The sequence below is a fragment of the Dermacentor variabilis genome, chromosome 3 (assembly GCF_050947875.1).
Source record: "Dermacentor variabilis isolate Ectoservices chromosome 3, ASM5094787v1, whole genome shotgun sequence".
Lineage (NCBI taxonomy): Eukaryota > Metazoa > Arthropoda > Arachnida > Ixodida > Ixodidae > Dermacentor > Dermacentor variabilis.
The window spans coordinates 234819232-234844284 of record NC_134570.1 but is presented as its reverse complement, the minus strand read 5'-3'; the positions used below and the strand labels follow the sequence as shown (position 1 = coordinate 234844284).

Sequence of the window (25053 nt, the reverse complement as noted above, 5' to 3'; positions counted from 1 at the left end):
AATATACGCGACTCTGGTTTGATTCCGCTCAGCCCCTGAGAAGCATTGAATTATTGTTTTAATGAGTTGGCATTCTTGGCATACATGACGCGCTTTCCGGGATCTATCTATCTATCTATCTATCTATCTATCTATCTATCTATCTATCTATCTATCTATCTATCTATCTATCTATCTATCTATCTATCTGTCTGTCTGTCTGTCTGTCTGTCTGTCTGTCTGTCCACCTATATTGTCGCATAGTAGTGACGCTGCAGAAAGCAGCAAAGCTGTGAATGGCGAAACCAGCGTTTCATTGGGCTAACTTGTGCCCTCAAAACAGGCTACACTCAAAGAAAAAGGACAGCGGCTAACACAGTCCGCGATCTTCGAAAACCTGATCTCCCGGTCAAGCGCGTCGCCTTTGATGCATGAGTCATGGAAGTTTCCAGAGCAATCGCTGGTCTACGCGTGTCTTCCAGAAAGTACTACAGAATTCGCGCCGCGCATGCATGCAATCAGATTACAGAAGCTTCGGGGAGAACAGACAACGCATACAATCATCGATAACATTACAGTAAGTTCCAATCATGCAGCCGTGTCTTGCACTGAGCAATACCATTTGTTAGATGGTCAAACGCGGTCACCCGATGAAAGATAAGTGCACGTCTCAATACATCTATCTATGTTTGTACCTAGCCGTTTTCCCGCCTACCTGATTGACTAGGTAGTCCGTGGTCTAATAACCCATCTGGCTGCTGTACTCGTACGGGGTTTGGAACCAACCATCCGACCAACTTGGGTCGCTGAGTGTGTGCGAATGCGTACATACGCGTCAATCTGCAACGAACATCTTTCACGCCGGCATGGGTCACTGTAGATGCGGGAAAGGGCATAGGCACCGCTGTTCTAAGAAACTCTTTGGACCGAAAGGGAGCACTGGGTGTGTGCCACTCTATCTGTGCTGGTCTTCAATTAACATCTTTGATGCCAGCTTGGGTCACTTGGTAAGTGCCATTAGGCGTGTGCGTGTTCCAACTGGGGTAACTAGGCATACGCCACTGCGAATGTGACGCTTTACAATAACGCAAATGTCTTTTAAATTTCACTCATGCAGAGCGGAATCCAGCACACGTCACAAGAGTTCCTCAAGGACGCATTAGCAGACAGCACCATGAATGCACTGCGTATGTGCGCTCTTCAATGTACCTTTCACCAACATGGATCACTAAGTTAGAGAGAGAGATAAATCTCTTCATTGAAAATGCGGAGTGACGAGCAAGCGTATTTAAGCCTACATGCTACTCTGCAGGGAATGTGACGAAGGAGGAGAAATGCCCTAGAAAAAGGTGGGCCGGAAAAAAGTAAACAAATGCAGGTCCTGTGATGACATCAGTAGTAGGGTGAGTGTCCGATGCGACGAATGTAGATGGTAAAGGCAAAAAAAATTATAGCCTTGATGAGACAACACGTGTGAGTCACAATTTCGACAGCAAACCAATTGACTCAATATATAATAAGTACAGGGTTTTGCGCTGTTTTTATGGGAAAGTCCAGGGGCCCAGCATGCGTGTCCGTGTCAAGAGGCCTTGGTCGAGCTTTTCCATGTTCATCTTATATTGGTGTCACTCGTGTCTGTAAACTAGGCACTCGAGCAAGATGTGCTCTAGAAATTCCACCGCACCACATTTGTCACAGCATGGGTTTCTGGTCTGACCATTGCGTAGATTCTTTGTGTACGCAACGTTCAGTCGAAGTTGGTGAGAGAGGGTTTCCAGGTGCTGTGGTAGGCATTGTGGTAGTCTTGGTTGGAGTTCTAGGTCGATGTTGAAAAAAAAACTGGTAATTGCCTGAAAATGAAGACCATCTCCTACGCCGTTCATCGAGTACGTATCGCTTCGCCAAAGCTGAAGCTTCGGTTCTAGTTAAAAACACTTTTATAAACAGTGTGTAATCAAGTCCTTTGCGGGCTACCTCATCTGTCTTTTTATAACCGATTATACCGCAATCTGCTAGAAACCACTAAAATACTATCACATGCCCAGCGTTATATGCCAAGTGGTGTAGGTATGCTACGTCGTGGACCAAAATGTAATTGCTTGGATTAGTGTTTTTGGTGAATAGGCTTTGTAATGCTGCTTCCAAGTCTGTGAAGATTGTCCATTGTGGTTAAATCTGCCGTAGTGCGTATTTTAGTGTCCGTTTCATCGCGTACAGTTAAGACAATGTTGATGACGTTACTCGCTCTAAACGCCGTGAAAATTCTCTTCTGTGGAAGGAACGAAAACACCACAGGAAGAACTATGTTGCGTGAGGAGCCGTCAGTAAATATGCGCTTCGTATTGAAGCATTTCACGCTCATGTAGGCCAGTGCTGTCTGTAAAATAGCGGCCTGGGACATGTCCTTCTTGAACTATTCCAGCTATGTACTCTCGAATGTGTAGAGGAGACAGCATCCACGGAGGGAACAGTAGTGGTATGGTTTGTGGCACCTGTTTGGGGATAGTAAGTCGAACGCCAACAGCTTCCCAAATCCAGAATTGTTTTGCGTTTTGATATCACTCAAGAAATAATTATTTTTTTCGACCACATGACTTATATCGATGCGGTTCGTTTACTGAAATCGTAGCAGTTCAAGACTTAAACAGTGAGCCTCAGCTACTGTTCCATTACAAGAAGACCCCTTCGGAAGACCGAGACGAACACGCAGGCTAATATTACGTCCCGTTTCCAAGTTTTTCTTATTAGTTGGGGACAGTCGCTGCAGCATAGGAAGGCTATAGCGCAAGAGGCGATCAACATAAGCATTATGAAGCTTCACCATCGACCGGCAATCGCTACCCCACCGGGGTCCAGCAACAGCACTAATAATTTGGATTCGCCGGAAATTCTCTCCTGTAACATTTTCACTTCCGGTGCATGTCCACGAGGGGTTAATAATATTTGGGGTTTTACGTGCCAAAACCACTTTCTGATTATGAGGCACGCCGTAGTGGAGGACTCCGGAAATTTTGACCACCTGGGGTTCTTTAACGTGCGCCTAAATCTAAGCACACGGGTGTTTTCGCATTTCGCCCCCATCGAAATGCGGCCGCCGTGGCCGGGATTCGATCCCGCGACCTCGTGCTCAGCAGCCCAACACCATAGCCACTGAGCAACCACGGCGGGTCTCCACGAGGGGTTACGATCGATCAAAACATCAAGAAAACCCTTTGTCTGTACATAGAGAAGGGCTCGACCACCAAGTATCAGTGGGTGAACTTGCGAGTAAAGGCTATAGCAATGCTCTCGTTTGTAGGTATTTGTAGGTGTAGTCCCCGCGATGTAAGATACGATGACATGTTGAAATGCGCTCACTGTAGTCGCTGCTGGGTTACTCGACGAGTTTGTGACACACTCCATATAGAGCGTCATATGCACCCCAGTTCGTAGGCTCTTTTTCAAGTGAACAAGAGTGGTGTTAAATAGTAAAGGGCTAAAGGCTTCCCCTTATGGAACTCCTTTTTCAACAGTATAGCAAGATGTCGAATCATCTGGAGCTACCATGCAAAGGTGCCGTCCTTCGGAACAGTTGGATAGCCATGCATAAAGGCGTCCTCCAAGACCTACCGCTTGAAGGGCCTCAAGAACTGATTGATGTAAAACAGAATCGAAGGCGGATTTGATGTCAAGGAAGATGACGATGTGAATATGTCCAGTAGTTAGATGCTCTTCTGCGGAAAAAAAATCAGGGATATATATTGTCCAGTGCTGATCTATTCTCGCGAAAGCCATTCATTTCTTTGGGATAGATTCCTCGCGTTTAAGGAACCTCGTTATTTGCTTATGAATAATTTTTCCATTAGTTTGCCAACACAGCTCAACAGAGCGATTGGTAGGAAAGATGTGTAGCTGGTCGGCTGTTTCCCAGGCTTGATGACAGGCACAATTTTAGCGAGTTTCCGTTTGGCAGGCAGCGCACCTTTTGTCCCCGAAGTTTCGTACATTTCCAGCAGTCGGAGATGGCAGTGGCGGGAAAAGTGCGCTGTAGCTTGATGGCTGGTTTCGTCGAGACCGGGAGAAGACGCTTTGTTCGTATCAGCTATAGCGGCTGAAAGTTCTTCCATGGTGAAGGGGAAGTCCATGGCATCCGTAGATGTTCGCGGTGGTTGTCTGTCCGTCCAAGACGCGCTGCATGTACCGCGATGCCCAGATCTAGAAATAAGCCTACATTATTCTTCTGCGGTTCGTTTCACGATTAGTTCTTCGTGTAATAAGAGCGCGATGAAAGGGTATAACTACCGGGAAGGCATCCGCAATCGTCTGATGATACGCCAGCTAGTAGACACGTGTTTACATACATCCAGCGTGGCGCAGAAATCTCCCCACCGTTGTCGACACAATTCCGTGAGATATCGTCTTATTCGGAGCTGTGCCCATCGAAAAGTACGCAGATCTTCAAGAGCCTTCAAGAGCGCAATTCTTTTCGCTCCACACGTCTTCGGGCAGCGCGAAGGTGCTCATACACTTCTTCATTAGCAGGAATATCAGGGTGCCGGAATGTAGCACGCGATGATTTTTTCAAGCAGTAAGATATTGTTGGCATAAGTTCGCTGTCTCGAGTAGTAGCTGTAATGCCTCGGCTAGAGGTATCTCTGAAAGCATTCGTCTGTCCATTTCATTTTTACTTTTAGTGAAGGCATTTGTAAACCAGTAGCTGATATCAGAATCGGGTAGTGGTCACGGCCCCTTGTCTCGAAGTCAGTGGACCAGTTAAACCTTTGAATAAAAGACTAACACAAAGAAGGGATCAATGCAGCTGGTAACTCGTGGCCTCTTCAGGTAAGTAATTCTACCATCAATGTGATGGTCCACGAGTAAACTAGCCAGCCTATATCCTCGCCCGCTGGCGCGCATACTGCTCTAAATTATGGTAAAGGGAAAATAAGGCATCCACCCGTTCGTAGCAACTGCTGCAAAAGAAACCCATACGGGTTCCTCGAAAGAAAAGCCTCAGAGTTGAAGGCTTTTCTTTCGAGGGACCCGTGTGGGTTTCCTTTATAGCAGTTGCTACGAACGGGTGGATGTCTGATTTTCCCTTTATCAATTACTTCTCTCCACTTTGCGACTTTCCGCAGAACTACTACGTCATGCTCTAAATTATGATATGGGCGTTAAAATCGCCACAAAATATGGTTGGGAGAGGTGTTGAGATTAAATTTTCCAGTCTTGGCACATCAAATATTGGCCCTGACTCCAAGTAGGCAGCTATTAGAGTAAACGTCTGCTTGCCAATGATTGTCTTTGCGCAGATGTACTCATTCGTATCACCGTGGGGAGAAAACAGTCTCTTCTACAGGAACGTCATTGCGGAAGCCAACCAGTAGGTGGCTGATACCGTTCATCCGCTGCGAATGCAGGAAATGATAACCACTTATCCGGAAGGTCTGGTTTATATGGGACTCGGATATTACCACAAAAGAAAATTTGTACGTACGTATAAGGTGCTGAAAAAGGACAGCTTCAAACGCAGACCTGGGGCATTTCAAAGAACAATAGTACACGATTTTAGATGACTGTTTGTGTTAACCGCTGGCCTTGAAGCTCCCGAAGAAGTCATTGTTGGTTGAACGAAGAAATACGGTTTCACGTGTAAGAGGCTGTCACTAGGGGCTCAAGAGCCATGACATCCTAAACCTCAGGGAGATTACTAACGGCAGGATTAGCACGAAAAAGAGCTTTAACTGCACCAAATAGCATAGGTAAAATGAAATTAGCAACATTTCACTTGTTTTCGAGGGCGAAGCATATATCTAAGCTTCCCTGATGTTCTGGAGTGCAGTGGTAGGTTGACTAGATGTTAGGTCCTGGGAGGTCTTGTGCAGGGAATTGGTAGGTACTCGTGTTTCCCGAACCGATGATGCATGTCTTTTCTGGCGGTTGTTCACGTTGTGGCGTGTGAGGATTGACAGGGCTCTTTTATGGTTTCGCTCCGCGGCGGGACGCGTGGCGGTCGACAGGCATAGGGCTTGTAAGCACCAGCTCTGGATTCGGTGGCGGCTCTCGCTGCGATGGAGGTTTTCCTTGCACTTATTTCACTGCACGTGCAAGTGCACCTGTCTTTTTCTTCGGGCATCGTCCGTACGACGCCGGATGAGGTCCACCGCAGTGAGCACATCGCGGTTGGGCCCGAGAAGCGCAATCTTTGTGTGAATGAGGTCCAGCACATACCCTGCAGTGGATAGCACCTTTGCAGTATTTTGCAATATCGCTATGTCTTTGGAAGTTGTAACAACTCCTTGCAGATCCCATGTGCTCAGTCTCAGGGTAGCTGCTTAATCCAAGTAACACACGTTTTGGCATAGGAGAATCTTGGCGAGTTCAAAAATCACTGATCTTCGACGTGCTACGGAAATGGTTCCTTCCTCGTTAGGGATGTAAGAAACTCCCATACGAGCTAACACCACGCCTTGTCCCGAGAAGTATTCCTGTAAACATTTGTCGGAGTACTCCACAGGCACTCCTTTAATGCCTCCTAAGTGGTCGAATACGAAGATGGGATGCGAGCTTCCCTCCACACGTAGTAACAGTGAGCAAGCGATCAGCAGTGGTGAGTGACGGCACTCTCACCGTGAGGCTCCCGTGTTTACCAGACAGCTTTAGAATAGCGTTTGTCGCCTTACGTACGTTAAACGTATGCACCTTTGCGGGATGTTACGGTGCGTGTCCTTTCAAGTCTTTTAGTTTACCTTACGGAAACACAAGCATAAAGAAAACCTTATAAAACAGGGTGCCGTCTGGTGCCTCGTGCCAAATGTATCCAACCCAAGACCGGCCATCAGCAACCATCCTGCTGTTGCTATGTGGCTGCGTCTCGTTACGCATACGGGCGCCAGAATCGCCGAACGATCTCAGAAAATGGCCGTGCTATGCGCTCATAACTAACCTTTCAGGTGAGTTTAGAGAAAGCGAAAGCTCATTACAATGCTTACTGGCGATCAACGCGAGTGAGAGCGTAGCCATCATGAGAATTTACGCTGAAGCGGGAGCCCTGAATGCCGCCATGTTCGACATCGCTATTTTTTAGCGTCCGTTAACATTGTGGACGTTAAACTCGCCAAAAAACGAACGTTATCATAACGCGCGTAAACGGCAGAAACCTAATAACGCTCCGAGCATGCGCAGTGAGGACGACGCTATTTCTTTAGACACGCAATACTTTTACGTTCGGTTGCAAACGCTAAACTAAAGCTACAGAGCTTTAGAATAGAGGCCCGAATAGTTTGGGGCCCCAAAGAGCTTTGCGGGTTTTAGCGTTGGGGCACGCAGGAGTGAAGAGCTTTAGAATAAGGATTTGCGTTTGCGGATAGAGTCTTGCGCTGACAGCGCCACTACGGCGTCAAAGACAAGCTATTAGAAATAATTAAATAAAATATACCATTTTATGATAGAAATAGTAATTTTGACTTGCCTCCATTCGTTTTTAATTACAATTTAGAGGTTATTCTGTAAGCAGCAAACAATTAGTTGCGCTTAGTTTTGAGCAAACCAACTTTGCGTGCCTTCACCAACCAAGCTTAGCCGTGTTAGGCCTACGAGCCATAAAATCCACAATCGAATTCAGAATCACCGGCGTCTAATGAATCAATCTTCATAACACACGCTAGTTGAGAGAAAGCGACAATCACAGTCACTTCTGCTAGCTTGCCAACTTCACGCGCTACCACGAATCGAACCCACTTTTGTACTAGGTTAGAGCCGTCGCTTCGATGGGTGCCGCCATGTTTGCTGACACAAAGCTTTTGGGGCCACTATTTGGGGTCCCGCTAAATCGTTGAAATAGCGTTACCAACGCAAAATCCAAACGCAGTTTGCGTCTGGCGCATGCGCAGTAGCTTCCACGCTATTTCTTTGGAGGTCCCAAAACGTTTGGGGCCCCTATTCTAAAACTCTCTACTCTCTATTAAGGTGATGACTGGGGAAGTTTTCTTGCGCTGTCGACAGGATCGATGATGCTAGAATGTTCTGATATACTTTCCACAGCGTACAATCTGGTTACGTTGGCTGGAAGATTACCGGAATTCCACCTGGTCGTTGTTTCTTGTACATGACAGCTGTAGAACTTGCCTGGACGATGACTTCGAGAACATCGTCTGTCTGTAGGCTAGTGCTCACCTCATCGTGTCGTGGTCTCTTCAAATTTGCTTCTTCACATTGCGGAGACGTAGAAGGCCCCGCTATCTCTTCGTTTCTCTTGATGGTGGCTGCATGGAGTTCAACAGATGGCGGCAGCCCGCTCCTAAGCTCGTTCTGTGTACTACGCCGGCGCCTTCTGCAGGGATGATGAAGCCGTCAGCAGTGCACGGTTGATATCAAAGGTGTAGTGACTAAAATTATTCAAAAACTGGCCAAGCAAAAGCAGCTAGGCTGATACGCGTCGTCTTGGTCGTCTCTTCTCCACTGAGTACTTGCCACTCAGTGTGTCGCAAGCGAGTTAACGATTCTCAGCATTCGCACGCTGAGAATTGTTGAATTGGCTTAGAAATGTAAAAAACGAATGACAGCGCTCACGTGACCGTAAAATATCTTTATTTCAATCTGTTCAGTGCACTTTTCTTTGGCTACTACAGCGAACAAGAGTGAAGGCGACCAGGCTATTCCAGCACGCTTGTACAGTATACGCGTTCATTATAAAAGAGGCGCAAAATTCCTAATTTGGATAGCGCCCACACGTTAGCTAAGCTATCAAAGTCTGAGTGGTCTAGAGAGAAGCATGAGACACCTGCAAGCCAGCCTTCTGCCATCAGGTTATAACCAAAATTAATTGCAATGGCCGCTTCACTTGCGAAAACATATCTTTCCCATCCATGCATTTCGATATGTCAAGAAATTTAGCGTTGTGCATTCTCCAGCTCAATGACGTTGGGCCCAAGGCTTAATTGCTGTCATTGCCTTCGGATAGCTATTTTGACATTTGTCTTGGCTGTCCTCCTCTTATTTCCTCTCCTACTTCAGTATTGCCAGTTCTGTTGTTCTTGCGTTGTTTTTTTGTGCGCTTTTTCTCAGCGTAGGAGGGGTGACAAGCTATCCTGAACACGTCACAGACGGCACTATTACGTTTTTGCTGCTTCACTTTTTTCTTAGAACCACTAGCACCTATTTCTAGCTATATCTTTTCAGTGCTCAAATAGCACTCAGCATGGCAAAAAATGTGCTGTAGGGCCATCATTTTGGATCAGCCGCTCGAGCAGGATTCGGTCTTCAGAAATTGGTAATGATCAAGTAATAAACCTGTGACCTATCTCTGCTTCTGTCCCAGAGTGGCAATATTTTCATCACTCAATGATCGCCCGCCTGAGCGCAAATTCCCGTAATATTTCTTCAGTGTGCGCAAATTCAGAGATCGATCGCTCAGATTCGAGTTCATGGCAGTCGAAAGGGACACAGATGCGAAAAGTGCTACATGTGCATTTTCGCCTTAACTGAAACGTCAGTTGCCACAAATTGGCAGGAAAGCATTATTTTCGTGCCTCGTAATTATTATGGGATATTTTAGAGTTACTTTGTGCATATATGTTTCAGAGCTGTCATATGAAGCTTGTGCAGTACCTGTCTTTACATGGGCTGACGCTTTTTCCCCGTTCGTTCTACCTTCTGACAGAACAAAACACATCACAGCTGCTTTACTCTTTAGCCAAAAAAAATCAGCACATGTGTGAAAGTGCTTCGAGTCAGTGGCGTCAGTTGCCCATGGCGAGTGATTATCTTCAAAGAAAATGTCAGGTCTTTTCAAATGTTGTCTAGAAGATTTGATGAACAACGTAACATATGCGTCAACTAGACTTACGGAACATCCTGCCTAACCGGAATGTCCTGCGACTTAAAGGGATACTAAAGAAAAAGGACTAAATAAAGTTATGCTTATAAAATATTCTTTCAAAACTTTATTGTCGGTAATTTCGCAATAATCGGTTGATTATTAGAAGAGAAGATGAAAGTCAAATTTCGTATTCTTGAATTTCGCGCCGAAACCTCGCTGCCATACGTCAGTGTAAGGTCACGGATTCACAGTGTTCTTTCGAAACTGGGCAGCGTTCGCTCTCTGTAAGTTCTGGAAACTTGCCACGTTTAATGTTTTGTTGCTTTAGCACAAAAGGTAGCTCATTGTTAGCAATAATTTTACCAACTAGGCCTCAGCAGATGCCGTTAAATCTATGACGTCATGGCGCAGTGGCACCGAAACTTCAAGCGCCGTCGTAAGCTGTATTTTCTACTTACGCGTTTTCTAGCCAACAAGAACCTTTCCGCTATAACAGTGGCATCTTTGGTATTCTAGAAGGGTAATTTACTAGTACAGGTGAACTCCCTTCCCTATTTAGTGCCCATTTAATTTTCTGTGCTACCGTCACTTTAGCTAAAATTTAGGGGAAAAAAACTAGGTGCAGAAAAAAAGTCATGGTTGGCGCCATGCTACTCGAAACGACGCGGAGCTTTTTCGATTCATCGTCAACCTGTATGCGAACAAGTAAGGTAAGGCATGAGAGACAAGTGAGAGAAAGAAAGAAAGAGTGAAAGCAATGAGAGGAAAGACTGGGATTGCTAGCCTACGTAGGGGAAAGAGGAGAGCACGATCAGTAGGGCGACCCGTACGGCGGCGTAGCGTGGCAGGTGCCCTGGTGGCGTGACCAGAGCCTCTTCTGGCCGCGGCACGAATCGACGCGCATCTTGCACCTGTTGGGGTAGGTGACCCCGTCGGTGGCGCACACGGGCTTCGACTCGAACTCGCATGACGTCGGGCAACTGCAGTGCGCTGTTCCCCGCTGGTCTTCGGCGCAGTCGCCGTTCCAGGGGCAGTACTTGGCCTCACACGGCACTGAAACGCAGAACAAGCGGATGGTCAGAAAGGCATCGGAACCCTGGTTTACCGCTCAGGACTGTTGGTCCCGCACTCTTTTGCTCCTGAGTGCCACGATTGGAACGTGTAGGTATACGGGCTACAATCACAGCTGCTCGACGTGAGGACGATTATGCACTTCCGAGATGCACAAGCCACACGCCGGTCATTGGATGCGCCGCATAGTGCAGGGCTGCGTATCGTTTTCGCTCGTCGGTAATGCACTCAAATCTCAGTACACAGAAATTTATGCGTTCTGCTTACATCGAAACACACAAAACGAGACATGGAAATGATGCACGTTTTAAATGTGGTGAACGTGGTGGCCTTGGCACGCCGACGGCGACGGCAGAAATGCGCTTGGAGTGTTCATATAATTGCCATCACAACAACAAAAAATTCAGCGCCTATCCCGTCACTTCCTTAGCTCTTGTCGATGTTTGTGTCGCGCTTTTTACTCAAGATGAAGCTAAACCAACTCGTCGAAATGTCGGTTTTGAAAAAAAAAGTTATTGAGTGATAGCAGACACAGTAGAAATCCATGACAAGCTGGTGTGAGAACGTCAAGAAGAGGTCAATACCTGCTTTCTTTTTGCCAAGCCTCTTCTTACGAGGTAGGAGTAGATATTTTGTCACCGTAGAGACGTAAAATACCCATACATCACTAATTATTTCTCTTCATAGAATAAAAACAGCTGCATACCGGCTGTCCCAAATATATGTAACCTCGTATTCAAAAATAGAGCAAGGCTGCTTGCGCGAACGGCGGAGGTTGTCCATTGATGAGCGCTGTTCATGCTAATCAAAGTATTATTTCATTGCGTCCAATACGCTAACTTTTAATTAGCACACCCAATTGACGAGGCGTCAATGCAGAAAGTAATGCACCATCTTGAAAAATTGACGATAATAGAGTTCACAGCACCCTAGGTCTTGACTCAGCGCTGCAGCCCACTGACTATGTGCTGTTGCACTGTTTAGGTTGAGAGTTGGATCCCCGGCAAGGCGGTCGCGTTTCAATGGGGGCGAAATACATAAGGCGCTCGTATACTTACACAAAGGGCCACCTTAATGAAACCTGAGTGGTCAAGAAATCCGGAGCCACCATGACAGCATGCTTCATAATAAGATCGCAGTTTCTTTTGTATGCAAAACGCCAGAATTTATGTTTAATTTGGCCTCTGTCTTCTACGTGTGGTCATTTTTCTCTACAGGAAATAAACCCCGCGATACTTAAAAGATACCACTTGTGTCGGTAAGAGAGTGGTAGCAGCGATTTCAACCGTTAGCCGCGCCATTGAGTGCGGTCTGAAGCACGTTGTAAGCCAGGGCTTCGCGTTTCACCGAAAATGCGTACAAGATATGCGCACACAGCGCGGCTGGTTGCTCTCAGTGTGACAAGCTGGCCATTATTTGGTGAGGCATCACAGCGCTGCAATCCCCGACACTTTGACTTGTGCTTTTTTTTTTGTTTCGCAGATTTTATCACTGCGCCTGAAGAAAGGACCGTACAAAGCCTATGTGTGAATTTAAACGCTGTTATCGGTCATTTCTCAACATGCTGCGCAACCTTTGTATTGACCCCTTCTGGTTAGATAAGCAATTAGAGAGTACTTAAATTGATAATTTATGAACTTATGCAAAATAAATAAACGCTTATCACTACAATGAGCAACGGACCGACATACGGGGATCGTCGCTTGCATACAGCCCTCCGCTATTTTATTTCTTTACCTTCACTCTCGCCAACGCTTAGCCGAGGCCACCGCCCGCACCAACCGCCTCGTGCCGCTAAACAGGCTACAGAACCAGCGAAAACGTTGCAGAAAATCCTGTCTGTCCTTGATACATGTGAGAAAGGCGAGTCAGCAGCGGTTGGCACGGAGGAAGACAATGCCTTGTTGGGCACATTATTGTACCATGGTTTTTTTCTTCTTTTTTGTTGCTGTTGTTGTTGTTGTTTAGATTGCACCGCTTTCGGGATCTACCCACATTTTTTGCTGAATAAAGCCCCACTTCCGTCTCTGCTTCTGGCGTGTGCAGTCTTAACGGGCGCATCTGGGTTTCATTAAGACCTTTTTTTTTTCGACAATTACACAATATTACTGCTCCGTAGATAGGCCTAGGCTAACTTGGTACGTCTTTTTCGTTCGAAGCTACATTTAGAAGAACTTCTTGCTGGGCGTGTTGGTGCATGACTGTGTTTTAGGACGAGTTGCGCCTAACAAAGAACGAACACAGAAAATAGCCAGGTAGACGGAAAGAGCGCGAACTGTAAATTGGGTTTTTCACGTGTGAACACTGCCCACGCATGCAGATTTGACACAAGTAAACCCATTTGATAGTTTGCGTTCTTTCCGTCTACCTGATTTTAGCCTGTGTTCGTCCTTTCTTAGGCGCAACTCGTCCTACAACATAAGCTTCATTTTGACGCCTTTTTCGTTGTCGCTTACGTGTTCAAAAGCACTTGCCGGCTTCCCGCTTTTCGGAGTCCTTTGTCTGCTTTCGCGCTGTTTAGCAAGATGTGACACCACCTAGCCCGGTCCCATAATCCAATGTACTAGAAGGCCTCAAATCGTCTAATTTAAGAGACGAAAGTGGTTAAATATCCTGATCCCACTAAGCTCCGATTGCTCTGAACTAGCCAAAGAAGTCCTTGCCCTCAAAAAAAAACCGGCCAACTTCCAGCCCCAAACCAAATTACGATGCCACGGGTTCCAACTCAAAGTTACCGGTAAAGCTGCAGTCAACGCAGTCAGGTCAGATGAAGTTCTACATTGAATAACAGTGGGCGAGCAAAGGAGGCCTCACACTGGAGGAAAAATTTCGACAACAGGACTTGTCCAGAAGTTGACCGCGAGCTGAGGTTTTCTTTCTACTCCTACACGCGCCCTGTGGGCGTCTTGTTAAATCTGAAAAGAGAATCAACGTGACGTCACGTATGTCATTTTGTTAACCTATTTACAGCCTGCATTATGCTGCTGTAGGTATACACTTTCGCCATCGAGGCCACCAAATTATTGTACAGCCAGTACATAAAAAAGCTGCGCTTTATCTCCCGCCTGCCTATCTCCAGCAGCAGAGAAAATAGAACAAAATGGTGCGCGGCAATGTTACGGGAATACTCCCCAAAATGTAACTTCGACGAACGCGTGACTACGTTGGAGGACATGCTTATGAAGCATTGTAGGGAAATTTGCACGCTATGCGACGATGAACCCTGAATTTAAGTATATGTACTTACGGTCTCGCTCATGCAGTCGTCTCCGATATGATTCCCCTGTAAAACAAGGAAAGTTAGGTAAACACTTGGGCACACTTCTTCGAGGTCCTCACACGACAGTCAATCTAATAAGTTCGCGAACGGTAAGCCAATGTAACAGCACGTAAACAGAACAAAGAAAATGTTTACAGCAATTCAATTTACACTTAAGAGAAAGCCTTAGTTCGGGCCCAACTTCGATGCCGCCTATTCAGATCATGCTGATGAATAAAACAACTTGCGCAGGTGGGGAACGATCTCACAACCTGCCGCAGGTGGGATCGTTCCCCATCTGTGGCAAGTTGTTTTTTCATCCACCTTCATTTCCATTAATTTAACGTTTCTTTGATTCATTTATTTAGCACAAGTATTTTCCCCTATGTTGTCCATGGTATCAGTGTTTGTTCGCTTCTTATAATGCGACTAATAAAAATCGGGCCCCTGAGCGAAGTGTCAAACAGTTTTTATGGACACCAATAAAATTAGAAAACATAATCATCAAGCGAAAGCAGGGAAGAGAAAATGCGTTCGATAGAAGGTGTGAGAAACCAGATACGAAACATAATCTTAACACTGTTCTGCAATGTTCCGTTGCACGCTTGAGCGTGCAATGGAACATTGCCGTTATCTGCGCAACAATGAAGGGAGCTTCCTTGCAGAGCATTGGAGAGACTTCACTAATTGCCGCCCTCAGTTCGACAAAACTAAATTTTTGACGCTTGGAAAAGACAGGTTCGAGCGGAAGATCGTGGAAGCCTATTTGATCAAGAAAGAGGGAAACAAATGCGTCAGCAGGCCGTCCATTGTGCTTAGTGACAAGGAGAGTACTTTTTTAGAAGGTTTCGTTTAGGCCTCACGTTGGAATGATTTCATTTAGGTTTTTTCCGTCTGTATACCTTTCATTTATTTAGTTCTTATTTTGTTAACGATTTTCTCGTGGCTCTTACAGGTTTTGTCGCTTTTTTTATTTTTTTCATGTTTTTTTTTGTTTTGACACATTGCCTGACTATAAAGGAACAACTACAGCTCTGCGAGTTCAGTGGGCATGGCAGACCGAGCTTCGGCATGATGTCTAAGCCTTTCTTCTGTATCGCGCAGGCTTTTCTGCTGAGCTTAGCCGGAGCGTCAACGCCGCTTCATCATTTGTCTGGCCATTTCAAGATACCGCCGGATGAATCTTGCTCGTGGACAGCAGCGACGCAGTGCCTCGTTTTCGAGGACATCATCTGCGACGCATCCTCAGCGCCACCTCGGGACCAAGTGACGTCATCATGCCTGACTATAAAGGAACAACTACAGCTCTGCGAGTTCAGTGGGCATGGCAGACCGAGCTTCGGCATGATGTCTAAGCCTTTCTTCTGTATCGCGCAGGTTAGTTCATATTTTACTACGCTTAGAAGTGATTGCCGCAGTATATTGGTCGTGCCATGCCCACAACAGTGCATTATCATAGCGTACAATGTGTATTCTGTGTGTCGGCTTCTTCTTTGCGGGGATGTAGAATTGAACCCTGGTCCCCAGACAGCAGAACTTCTGAAAGAACTGTTAGAAGGGCAACACAAACTTACCGCTGAAGTGGCGGCACTTAGGACTCAGCAAAGCACGATGGAAAAGTTAATGTCAGATATGGCGTTACGTTTCGACGAAATCAATAAACAAGGTGCTCGCGTTGCATCCCTTGAACAATCGGTGAATCTTCTGCATAAAAAAATCATTGACCTAGAGGACCGGAGCAGGCGGTCAAATTTGATTGTTTTCGGGGTACAAGAAGGCAGTGACGAAACTGTTACTGATTTGAAGCAAAAAGTCTTGAGGGACATCTTTTTACAGAAACTTAATGTTACCTGCAACTCGGTAGGGAGAATTCATCGGTTGGGCAAACCTAGCAAAAATAGGCCAGTTATAATATATTTTCAAGATTATAACGAGAAACAGGAAGTATTGAAAAACGCATACAAGCTTAAAGGATCGAGAACGTCAGTTCAAAGCGATTTTTCTCCGGACACTCGCAGAAAGCGGAAACTTTTGTGGGAGAGTGCAAAAAGCGAGAAAGAACTGGGCAAGAAAGTAAAACTTATCAATGATAAGCTACGAGTGGATGGAAAATTGTTTATGTGGGACGAAAACACTAACTCCAGAATAGAATTAAATACTCGTCAAAGCTCATCCGCCCCTCAATGAATTAGTTCGACTACTAAGAATCTACGGGTTTTAAACATAAACGCGCGCAGCGTAGTGAACAAAAGTGCCCTGCTTGAGGCTACCCTTTTAAATTACGATCCACATGTTGTTGTGATTACTGAGACTTGGCTGAGCGATGACATTGATAGCACAAGCGTTTTTCCACCTTCTTATCAAGTATTTCGACGTGACAGGCCTTCCAGAGGAGGCGGTGTAGCTGTACTAGTCAAACATAGCATACCTGCTTTTCTACTTCGGCAGATTGAAAATCACGCAAGTATCAGCCTAAACTTTCGCTGTTGGGGACGATCGTTTTTATTATTCGCGGTTTATCGCGCACCTCAGTCACCTACGCAGTTCCTAAATGACCTTTATGCGCATATGTCGACTTTTTCTCAGGATAAAATACTTCTCGTTGGTGACTTCAATCTGCCTGGCGTTAACTGGGATTATTCTGCTTACAGTTACGATCAGAATGTCTATTACTTGATTGATATTATGCTAACTAATAACTTGCAACAAATTGTGACACAGCCGACGCGCTTACAAGAAGATAGTGAAACTATGCTTGATCTCATTTTTATTAGTCGCTCTATTGAAAATTTTGTCACCTCTGTAGAAAAAGGTATTTCGGATCATGAACTTGTATACTTTTCGTGTCCCATGGACCGTTGCGATATTGCCCTTGATAAAACAGTGATTGTAAAGGATTTTTCCCGTGCCAGAGATGAAAGTGTTTTGGACTACTTAGATCACAGGCTGAGTGAATTTGATGGAAATGACGTCGTGGTGCTCTGGAATAAGTTCAAAGAAATGTGCCATTTCTGTCTCGATAACTTTATTCCAAACAAAGTTAAAAAGAAGTCCAAACGTAATCCGTGGATTACACGAAAAGTACTGCAACTTAAACGAAAACTAAAAAGGCTGAGGCAACGGCATGCACTTTGCACTGAGATCCAGAACATTCAAGAGGCCTTGAATCAGGCTGTATTCAAGGCTAAGCAACGGTATTTTCAATATACCCTGCCTAGCTTTATGCGCAGTGCACCAGGAAAATTCTGGAACCATCTAGCTAGCACAAAGAAACCCATTGACTGCATTGTACACAATGGTGTAACGGTTACTGAGAAGCGATGTATAGCAGAACATTATAATCAATTTTTTCACAGCGTATTTTCAAGTGCCCCGAACCATGTACCCTTCAGCCGTACCCCTTGTTATGTTGATCCTGCTGTTATATCGACGAGCGGTGTGGTTTCTATGCTGTTAAATTTAAAAACGAAATCATCACCAGGACCGGATAACATCCCAAATGCCTTTTTGTGCCGCTATGCAGAAATGGTTGCACGTTTTCTAGTGCGCATTTTTGGTGTATCTTTATCTTCAGCCGCCCTTCCCAAAGATTGGCGATCGGCTCGGGTTGTACCGGTGCTTAAGAAAGGCGAAGCGACATTAATAACGAACTATCGACCGATTTCCCTTACTTCATCTTGCTGCAAACTATTGGAACATATTATAGCTAACCAGATAAAAGAATTCTTAAGTGACAACAGCATCCTCACACCGGTACAGCATGGCTTTAGGAAGGGGTTTTCCACCGTCACTCAGTTAGCTTCAGTCATCCACAGCTTTGCTAGCATTCTTGATAAACCTGGTCAGATTGATGTTGTATTTCTGGATTACAGAAAAGCATTTGATCTTGTTTGTCACCATAAGCTAATTGAGAAGCTCGAAATAATAAAACTGCCGCCATACTTAATTAGCTGGATTTCTGCATACTTAACTAAGCGCACACAATTCGTCAGCATAAGCGACTGCTCTTCAGATGAAGTGCCAGTTACTTCCGGTGTTCCTCAAGGAAGCGTGCTTGGCCCTTTGTTATTTTTAATATATATTAATGATATTGTAGAAGTAATCGCTCAACCCGTTCAATTAAGATTGTTTGCTGATGATTGTGTTTTATTTAATGAAATTAAATGCCACGAAGACCAAGTCCTCTTAAATTCTACCCTTCAGAGCATTAATTCCTGGTGCCAGCAGTGGAACATGGAGCTCAACATTAATAAAACAGTTTCTATGAGAATTACTAAAAAAAGTACCCTTTACTGTTTACTTACGATCTTGCATCTCAACCCTTATCCGAAGTCGAGGAATATAGGTACCTGGGGGTTATCATAACGCACGATCTTTCCTGGAATAAACATATCTCTACTACATGTGCTTCAGCTTTAAGAAAACTTGGTCTGCTCAGGCATAAATTAAAAATGGCACCTCCGGAAACCAAGCTGTTGGCTTACAACACCATTATAAGGCCTACACTAGAATATGCGGCAATTGTTTGGGATCCGCACACGAAACGCAACATCGATGCATTAGAAAAAATTCAGCGAAAAGCTGTGCGCTTTATATTTTCTAAATACCGTCCAACAGACTCTCCCTCAAACTTAATGAAAATGAATAATATACAAACACTAAAATTGCGGAGAAAGATTGAAAGGATTAAGTTCCTCTATCTGCTTCAGAATCCGCAGCAATACATACAACCACTAACAGGGCGATTAACAAGGCACCGGCACGCCAAGTCATTAACTCCGTATTTTGCCAGGACCAACACCTTTAAATATTCCTTGTTTCCTCGCACAATAACCGAATGGAATAACTTGCCCATATCGCTTCTTATTGACACTGACAGCATTGAATGCGTTGAAAGCTGAACATGCGACAGTTGAAAAGTGTTGTTTGCTCCTTTTTATCTTGTTTTGTTGCAGTGTTTCTGAAAATGTTTAATTTTTTTTCCCTGCAATCATTCCAATGTAATTAATTGTTGCTCTTACTGTTTTGCTACTCATGTATTCTTGCATTTCCTTGTTGTTGTCTTTTTCTGTATTTCTGCCCCTCCTGCAAGGGCCACTACAAGGCCTGCAGTATTTTCTAAATAAATAAATAAATAAATAAATAAATAAATAAATACACTGTTCTTTAGACCCTTTATCATTCAACTGTTCTATTTCATTCTTTGTCACATGGTTCATTTTTCGCGCGGTCACAGGTGTTATCAATATTTTAGGTGAGTGACTATTAGAGATTCTAGTTTTGACGTTATTCGTTGGTCATAATTCCCATAGTCGTGCGGGTTTTGTCACTGACTGTGCCTTAGGCGTTTGAATGGTATGTTTTGGATAGTTGATAATGAAGCGGTACACGGTACTTTTTATGTCTCGTGTTTTCTCACCGTTGGCTTGGTAAAGACTGTGCTCGATGAATTGCTTCCTGTGCTGCTCCACGTGTGGTTCTTGTTTGCTCATTTGATCTTTTGTGCCAGATATGATTATTGAGTGGTCGATGGAGTGCTGTATTGTACTTCAAACGTTTCGTGTGTTATTCGGTTTTATTGACCTACATAAGGCAGGCTTGTTGCAGAAATAAACTTAGTTGTGAGTGGAGCAAATCCTGTAGCTTGTGTCCTTCTTCATTCCTGGTCTTTTGCGCCTTGCCTTTACTCATTCAAGCACGAACCAACCAGCCCAAGCAAGAGTTTTACAAGAGAAGGGAAGCACAGGCTAGGACGGCAGACGGAGGTGAGCTGATGGAATTAGGAAATTCGCAGGGGCTAGTCGGAATCTTTTGGCGCCGGACAGGGCTAATTAGGGATCGCAGTGAGAGGCCTTTGTCCTGCAGATAACATAAAATAGACTGATGATGATGGCTTTTCAATTAACGATTACTGATGTTTACTTTTGCTGTTTTTTTCACGGAACCAACACACTTTACCTTTTTTCATCACTTTTTTATCATTCCTGTAAATTGTTTCTGTATATTAGTTGGAATAATCAATTCTGTTGGTGTCCCATTCATCATTGCAGCTGTGAGCCATAAGTTTATTGCATAGCAACAACATCATCTAGAACAACAATTCGTTATTCTGGGAAGCATTGCCCCTTTTCAGGGCAATGCCGTGGGCGCCGCCATGATTGATCACGTGTTAACGCGTTTATCACTTGTAATCTTGGTTTATCACTTGTAATTTTTCCGGGATCGCTCAGATTTTTCTGTTGTTCACACACACACACACACACACACAAACACACACACACACACACAAACACACACACACACAATGCGGAAACACAAATCACGTAAGAGGGTCACGTAAGAGGGTGAATGGCTCATGCACCCTTAGGCAATGGCTCATGCTCCCCATAAGTAAGCAAAAAAAGATTATCTTCCTGAGAGTCTACTAATCTTGAGAATGGTGCCCATTAGTAACTAACCTACTGAAGATCAGCGCCGGATTAAGGTTGGGGCTAAGGGGGCTGCAGCCCAGGGCCTCACGTCGGACAGTAGGAGAAGGGGGCCCATTTATTCTAACCTGCTTAGTATATGGAACCATGGGCAACGGAACTTCGAGCGACATCTATGAAGCGAGAAGACCAGAACGAGCAGACGGGGCGCCTCGCCTGATGTAACAGCATGCGTTTAGCCTGATCATTTGGGAGAGCTTGTCGAGATGCAAAAACAGGAATCGCCCGCCACCCTGGCGGGCCGTCTGTCCAGTGCTGTCTGGAGAGGAGGGGCAAGTGGGAAACACCTAAAACATGTAATGTGGGATGAGGACCTAAATCTCCCTTGCCCCTCATCCCCACCACGCCACCCTCCACCTCTCAGATAGTTCCGCCGCTGTCTTTCTCATAGAAAGGATGTGCTGCAGTAACCCACAGTGCCTCCCATTCAATTTTTCTTTACCGTGATGGTAATTTGGGCGGGGGAGGATGAGCCCGATAGTAGATGATGATGAGTCTGATGGCAGAGTATAGGCAGGAAAGGAAAGAAGACGTCACACGTGCTTTGTCCGCGTGCCATGGGGCATGAATTGTTCGCTGTTCGGGCTAGGGTTGTGGAAGAGTGAAGGGGGAAGTTGGAGAGCTGGACACAAAGGCCTGTCTCCAGAGCACATTCCTGCCTAGTGACTGCGCTCCCTCTCACGCGCTCGACGGAAAAAGTAGGTCAGACTGGCCGCCGAACTTTCCAGAAAGAAGAAGAAAAAGATGACTCAGAGGCGACGGAGGGCGCGTAACTTCGCCCACGCTAGAGGTCGCCCTCTACCCTTCGTTCTCGCGCTCGGCGTCGACGGGGCGAAAGAAAAAACGAGAACCTCCCAGAACAGACGACTGCTCCTAGCCAATAGGAAGACGAGACCACAACGGGAGAAGGAGTGAAGGAGCCAGCCACGGACCATCCAGGTAAAGTGCGCCAGTCAACGGAATGGCCACCGTTAGACACCTGCGGTCGCTTCGAATTGACGAAGTGCCCGGTGAGCAATTGGCATCCATTCATGCGGAAAAGCTCGGTGGGAAGCATCAAAGTGGTGCGTCTAAACGAAAGGCGAAATTAGGAAGAGAAAAGCGTGAAAAGAAGCTAGCAAAGATGACAAAGTACCTACTAAATGCAGCTTCCGCGGAGCAGTGTGATCGCTCTACCCAGAGTCCGTGTGAAACTCCCAATAGTACCGACTGTGCTTCTGTGTAGGACTTGCCAACTCCATCACCACAGTTTCCTGTCAAGAAGCAAGGTTTGTCTCATCTTGGTTGTCTGGATCCTGTCAACACGGTGCCAACCTCGGTCGTCCATATTTCTGAGCAACCAACACCCGCCGTGGTTGCTCAGTGGCTATGGTGTTGGGCTACTGAGCATGAGGTCACGGGATCGAATCTCGGCCACGGCGGCCTCATTTCGATGGGGGCGAAATGCGAAAACACCCGTGTACTTAGATTTAGGTGCACGTTAAAGAACAGCAGGTAGTCAAAATTTCCGGAGTCCTCCACTACAGCGTGCGTGCCTCATAATCAAAAAGTGGTTTTGGCACGTAAAACCCCATAATTTCATTTTTTTTTCTGCGCAACCAACGCTAACCCAGCCCTGTCCTGTTCCTGAGTCAGCAACGTCTATGCTACTCGGCCGGGCCCTTGCCACAGAGCTCGAGGTGTCCGGTCCGCCAGGCCCGATTTCTACTACTGCTGATCAACAGGTGCCAAACCTTCCCGATGAGCCTCCTTCTACTGACGAGTGCCAGGAAACAACGTTCCAAGAACCCATTAACTTGTTTCCTGTTAGTTTGAATTCAAGTAATCATGTTCCTACCCACAAAGTGTACCTCGGGAGGACGAATGAGACGGCTTCTCGTTGCGGCAACAGATAAGTACAGACACCCCCGCAGCAAGAGGTACGTTGCGAGATTCTCCGAAGTGACCCTGTTAACTGGCCGCACGTTATTACTGACAGCATTCGGGGTGTATGCCTTGAGAAAGGGCCATTGTATTTTCAAAATCGGGTAGAAAATTTTCCGTCTTCCGAAAGGCAATACAAAACTCAGAAACGCTATATGTCACCTCATCTTTTCGTGCGAAAGGCTGTAAATGGGGAGGCGTACGAGCGACACTGGTTAATGTAGTCGGAGTCCAAAGGTTCCGTTTGCTGTTTCATGTGCAAACGATTTTCGATTTCAAGCAACCCCAGTGATTTCACCACGCACGGCTTTTCTGATTGGAAAAGAGCAGAAGAAAAGGTTTGCGCACATGAAAATAGCGCCGAGCACCGGAACTACGTGGCAGCATGGCTCGCCCGCTCTAACTCGAGCAGGACAATTGACAAGGAGCTGGTTAAGCATCTTGTCACTGAGACCGCTTACTGGACAGAGGTGTTGAAGCACGTAGTCGTTGTAGTTAAGCTTCTAGCTGAGCACAACCTAGCGTTTAGGGGCAGTGAGGAGATTTTTGATTCATCGAGAAATGGGACTGCTTGAGGCCATTGCCAAGTTTTATCCCTTTCTAGAGGAGCACATCAAACGCTACGGGAACAAAGGAAAAGGTCACCCATCATATCTGTCAAAAACCATTTGGGATGAATTTATCGAGCATATGGCAAAGGCTGTCAAGGAACGTCTCGTTGACGAAGTCAGACGCGCAAAATACTTCCCTTTATTTGTTGATTCGGCTCCAGACCTTACTAACATTGATCAGCTGTCAGTTGTTTTACAATCCTATTTAAGCGGGAAAGTGTACGAACGCTTTTTTGGATTTGTTCCAATTGAATCGCATACACGATTGTATCTTTTCGATACCGTGATGTCCCTCTTGGCGACCAATGGCATCTCGATTGATGATTGTAGGGACCAAGCTTATGATAATGTGAGTAACATGTCAGGAAAATACAAAGGACTGCAAGCTCAAATCAAACACCTGAACGGATTGGCAGTCTAAGTAATGTGTGCTGGTCATTCACTGAACTTAGTTGGCGCGTGTTGCGTTGACAGTTGCCTTGAGCCAGTAAAATTTTTCACTGTAATTCAGAGATAGCATGTGTTCTTTACTGCCTCACCTAGGCGATGGAGGTATCTTTTGGACAGCATGGGCGGAACTAGCCGGCGGCTTGTTTTGAAAAGTCTTGCTTGAAAGGTCAAGACACGCTGAATCATGTAAGGCCATTCTGAAAAATCTCAATGCAGTCCTGTGTTGCCTTGAGGCCCTATCAAAGAACGAGGAAAAAAATGGTGACACTAGGAACGAAGTGCATTCTCTCTTCAAGAAAATGACAAAACTAGAGACTGCATTCATGGAAATTTTCTGGAGTGAAATCTTGGAGCGCTTTGACAAAACGTGCGTAGCACCTCAGAAACCAGGCCTAGACATTTCAACTGCTGTAGACCTGCTGAGCTCTCTAGCAGGCTTTGTTATTTCTTTGCGACCTCGCTTTGATACCTTCGAAGAGAGAGCACACATGCTAAGTACCATTCAATGTTATCACGATGAGGGTCAACGCATCGTTTTGAGTAAGCACCGACGGTCATTAAGGGTTACGGACTGGATTCCAAGAGAAGGGAAGCGTAGCAAGGGGCGGCAGAAAGGTACGTGAGTGGATGGGATTAAGAAGTTTGCAAGGACAACATGGACACAATTAGCACATGACCAGGGTAGTTGGAGAAGTATGGGAGAGGCCGTTGCCCTACAGTGGGCGTAGCCAGGATGATGACAAGGAGGAGGGGGAGGAGGAGCGGCACTGACCGTTGACGGCGGCCTGCAGCTTGTCCAGGTTCGGCAGCGTGAGGCGCAGCGGGGACGCCAACAGCCTGGTGCGTCCCTCTGATGCGCCGCCCTTGAGCAGGAAGAGGCGCGTGTCGCCCTGCGCGAGCCGGGTGCCGCACAGCGCCTCGTTGTCCAGCCCCTCCACCAGGAGCACGGAGCCGCCCAGCTCGCGGGGCCCGCCCTTCAGCGGACGATGCACGCGGACGCTCACCTGCGCGGCAACAGCTGGCATTCACGACTGATCACGCGGCCAACCGCAACTCCAGGAGCTACTCACGGTGGCCGGTGTTCACACTGGCGACCTGCCCGTTCCCACACCCGAGTGCCACTCAAAATCAGTGCCGCTCACGTCATCACCATCGCTACGTCAGTGAACAGCGTATTCCGACGTCTGTCTCCTATGCCGCGATTGGTTCAGCAGCTTTGCAGCTCAGTTGCGGAGATGGAAAAAATTCACTCATGATTACGGTACTCCCTAATGCTAAATCCGAGCGCAGCTCTATACGTGTTGTTATTTCGCGATATGTTGGCTGGCGCGGGCAATCTCTCATGTGCCACATTGCAAACGGAAGCAAGTGTGGCGCGACTGCCTCGCTAATCGGGAGATCGCGAGAGGCAGCGCGTGACTGACGCATGGGCGCGACTCACAGCAGCCGTCGCAGACAAACCTCCGCTCGTGC

General features: G+C 46.1%; 1 protein-coding gene across 1 annotated transcript in view; it reads right to left on the bottom strand.

Moving 5' to 3' along the window:
- Nucleotides 1-8530: 8530 nt before the first annotated feature.
- LOC142576736 (uncharacterized) overlaps nt 8531-25053 on the bottom strand; it is a 72256-nt gene continuing 55733 nt past the window's right edge. The window contains exons 3-5 of the mRNA XM_075687011.1: nt 24353-24584; nt 14097-14132; nt 8531-10831 (exon numbers count right to left, since the gene is read on the bottom strand). Coding sequence (XP_075543126.1) covers nt 10590-10831; nt 14097-14132; nt 24353-24584 — 510 coding nt within the window. The 3' untranslated portion in view covers nt 8531-10589. The remainder of the gene's footprint in view (nt 10832-14096; nt 14133-24352; nt 24585-25053) is intronic.